At 39.4% G+C, this 3229-nt stretch overlaps 1 protein-coding gene across 1 annotated transcript in view; it reads right to left on the bottom strand.

Moving 5' to 3' along the window:
* LOC107095530 (collagen alpha-4(VI) chain-like) overlaps positions 1 to 3229 on the bottom strand; it is a 69848-nt gene that overhangs the window by 24536 nt on the left and 42083 nt on the right. Inside the window, exons 25-28 of the mRNA XM_015391663.1 lie at positions 796 to 858; positions 605 to 667; positions 479 to 529; positions 362 to 397 (exon numbers count right to left, since the gene is read on the bottom strand). Coding sequence (XP_015247149.1) covers positions 362 to 397; positions 479 to 529; positions 605 to 667; positions 796 to 858 — 213 coding nt within the window. The remainder of the gene's footprint in view (positions 1 to 361; positions 398 to 478; positions 530 to 604; positions 668 to 795; positions 859 to 3229) is intronic.

Genomic DNA, 3229 nt, shown 5'->3' with positions numbered 1-3229 from the left:
GACCAGACTTTTCCTTTAAATATGAGGTTCTATTGAGGAAGATTGAGGCTTCATTTACCAAATGAACTAAAACTAGTTCATTTTTAGGTTTGGGAAATTTAATTTGTTGAAAAAGTGAACTATTAACGTGAGCTGGTTCATTTCCATCTGTGCGAGCTGAACTTTGAGCTCGATCACAGCATCAGGCGTTGGAGCAGATCTTCCTCCATGTTGGATCAGGCTCTATAAGATCCCAGCAGTGAGACTGATGCTCTGACTGAACGGCCTCAGCAGATAACGAACTCCAGATCCAGGATGAGATTAACGGCAGTGATATTTAATCTGGTTTAATCTGATCTGGAGTCATTGGAATCAGACTCACCAGCAGGCCGGGATAACCAGGGAATCCAGCATCTCCCTGGAAAACAAACATTTCCTCCAGTTAAACGAAGGGATGAGAAACATCCAGAGCTCCTGACGTCTCAGAGATCAGCTCTACCTTTGAACCTGGAGATCCGGGAGGTCCGAAACCATCGCTGCCATCCGGACCCTGAAACAGAACTCTGACTGTCAGAGCCAGAACCACATTGGGTTCACCCTCTTTAAACCAGCAGGGGTCTCATACCGGTGCTCCTCTGGCTCCCTGTGGTCCTGCTTCTCCTGGGTCACCTGGGTCTCCTGATTGGCCCTGGAACAGCAGCAGCCGTTGGTTTTTAGTTTGTTCCATAAACTAAACTCTGATGTGGGCAGCTGACCCGTGATCGGGTCCATTTCCTGATCAAACGGGTGTTTTAGGAACCAAAGGGAGCCACCCACCTTCAGTCCAGTCGCTCCAAGCTTTCCCACTTGTCCTTTGTTTCCCGCAGATCCAGGCCCACCCTGCAGAGAACCACAGACAGCAGGTCGCCGTTATATCCGAGCTTCCCTGAACGCATCTTTACTCACCAGTGAGTTTGTTTCTACAGTTGCATGAAGGCAAGTTTATCTTTAGAGCAAATTTAAAATAAACAAACAAAGAAATGAAAAGCGACCGATGAAAATAGGATGATTATATAAAAACAAAAATATAATAATGGATATTTGATAAAGAGGCACATTTGTACCAGTATTATTGGCGGCAAAGAATCCGTTTAAAAAAAGGAAATTTAACAGAAATGGAAGAAGCTTGTCAATAGAATAAGTTTGCGAAAGTAATTTATAACGTGTAAACGTTTAAACTGTATTTAAAGTTAGCAATTTATTCAGATTTTTCCTTACAACACAATAAAAAATAAATATTTTATTAAACTATTTTAGATGTATTATATATTTTTTTTCATTTTTTGGGGTGGAGATAGATTTTAGTCGGCTCTGGGCGGACGTTAGCAACAGCATTTGGTTCAAGGCCAAGCTCAGTCTCAGAGGTGGAAAGGGTCAAAAAATGTAAAACTCAGTCTCCCAAAAAGCGGGAAAAAAACTAAATGTGAAGAGAAAAAATATTCTAAAATATACAAAATAAACAAAACAAACTGTTATCATATTGGTTGGACTTTTGCAAATATAAATTATACCTCAAAACCTTTTTTAAAATTAAGATACTTTTTCATAAATCGATTTTCTTCAAATTTAATTTCTTGAGATTTTTCCTTTACTTCATATAATAATGGGACAAATTTCTCGCCATAGAATGGGTGGAGAGACGCAGCAAAGCTTCGGGTTAGGATCTGATCCAGGATCAAACAGCCAAGTTTCTGTGAACAGAACCGATTCGCTCGTCGTCACTGATGACATCAGGCCTTCCAGGATGATGTCATCCTTTATTCTGCTCAGATTACAGCATCTTCCTCTAGAGCCCAGATTATCGCCACAGTGGTCTGTCTCTGGTCCGGCTCAGAGGACGGCAGGACGATGTCTCACATGTGGACTTTGGATGAAACCAAAAGCTGCTTCTGTTGCTCAGACAAACTGATGAGTTTGGATCAGAAAAGTCCAAACTGTGTCTGGAAGATATTTCATCTGAGGCGCCTTTTTGTAAAATTAAGCAGTAAAAAATTAGGAGCAATTTTTACGGTTATTTAGCGTATTTTAAGAGAAAAATAAGAGGGTTATTTTTTTTCATTCATTCATTTATAAAAATCTTACTTTGCTAATTAAAAATGTAGTTTCTTGAATAATTATTTAGTTTACAAATTAAATATTTAGTTTGTTATATAAATATTTACCTCAAAATTAAATATTTATTTAACCAACTAAATATTTAGTAAAAATAATAATTTTTTTTTTTACTTTTCAGGAAGGGAATTTGCATATTCACTATTTATTTAGGTAGCACCAAGCTAAATATTTAGTTTGCAGCTAAATATTTATTTAAGAAAGTAAGATTTTTCATAAATGAATAATGACATAGTGAAAAATGAAGAAAATAAGCCCCTTATTTTTCCTTTTAAACAGACTAAATAACCATAAATATTGCTCCTAATTTCTGACGGCTTAACTTTACAAACGGCGCCCCATAATTCATGTCCTGAATCGTAACTGAAGGATCAGTGAGACCTCTGGTAGAGTTTGATAAGATCAAGCATTAAAGCAGGGGCTGCAGGATGGTGATGCTCTGATTGATAGACGCTCCAGATGCAGACGTTTGGCGCTCTCTTAATCCCCACTAAGGGGCTGCATGTGGACCAAATTACCTCCAAGTGAGATCAAATCAGACAATAAATCATGATCACATCTTCATCGCCCTGCAGCTCCATGTTTACCAGAACTTCATCTGCAGCTGCTTCATCTTTACGTCATAAAGACTTTAAATCTAAACGATACGTAGCTGATAAATAAACAAGATCCCAGCTAAACTCCACGACTAATCGATCCGCCGGCCTCTGTGTGGAGATTTGTCCCACGTTCACTGAGAAACACAGATGCTGAGATGTCCTCCAACATGTAGGACAGTTAAGCAACATTCTGGAAATGAAACACGAGCAGAACCATCTCTGATGTCTCTGTTTGCCAAGCTGGAGACAGATGATTCCCAGATGTGTGTCGGAGGCTCCAGGATTTATGCTGCAATTAAAGGCAACAAACGAGGCGACACATCCCAGCGCTTTTAGAGCTGTCAGGGTGATGAAGATCTGCTGACTGAGAGGTCTCCACCAGTTCACAGAGGGCAGAAAAGTTTCTGAGATCTCATTAGATATCAGGAGGGAATTTTGTTGTTATGTTCCTAGAATTTCTAAAAGTAGAATGGGAGGCAGATCTTTTAGTTCTCAGGCTC

The sequence above is a fragment of the Cyprinodon variegatus genome, unplaced genomic scaffold (genome assembly GCF_000732505.1).
Source record: "Cyprinodon variegatus isolate N-32 unplaced genomic scaffold, C_variegatus-1.0 Scaffold554, whole genome shotgun sequence".
Classification (NCBI taxonomy): domain Eukaryota; kingdom Metazoa; phylum Chordata; class Actinopteri; order Cyprinodontiformes; family Cyprinodontidae; genus Cyprinodon; species Cyprinodon variegatus.
This window is presented reverse-complemented; position numbering and strand designations above follow the sequence as displayed.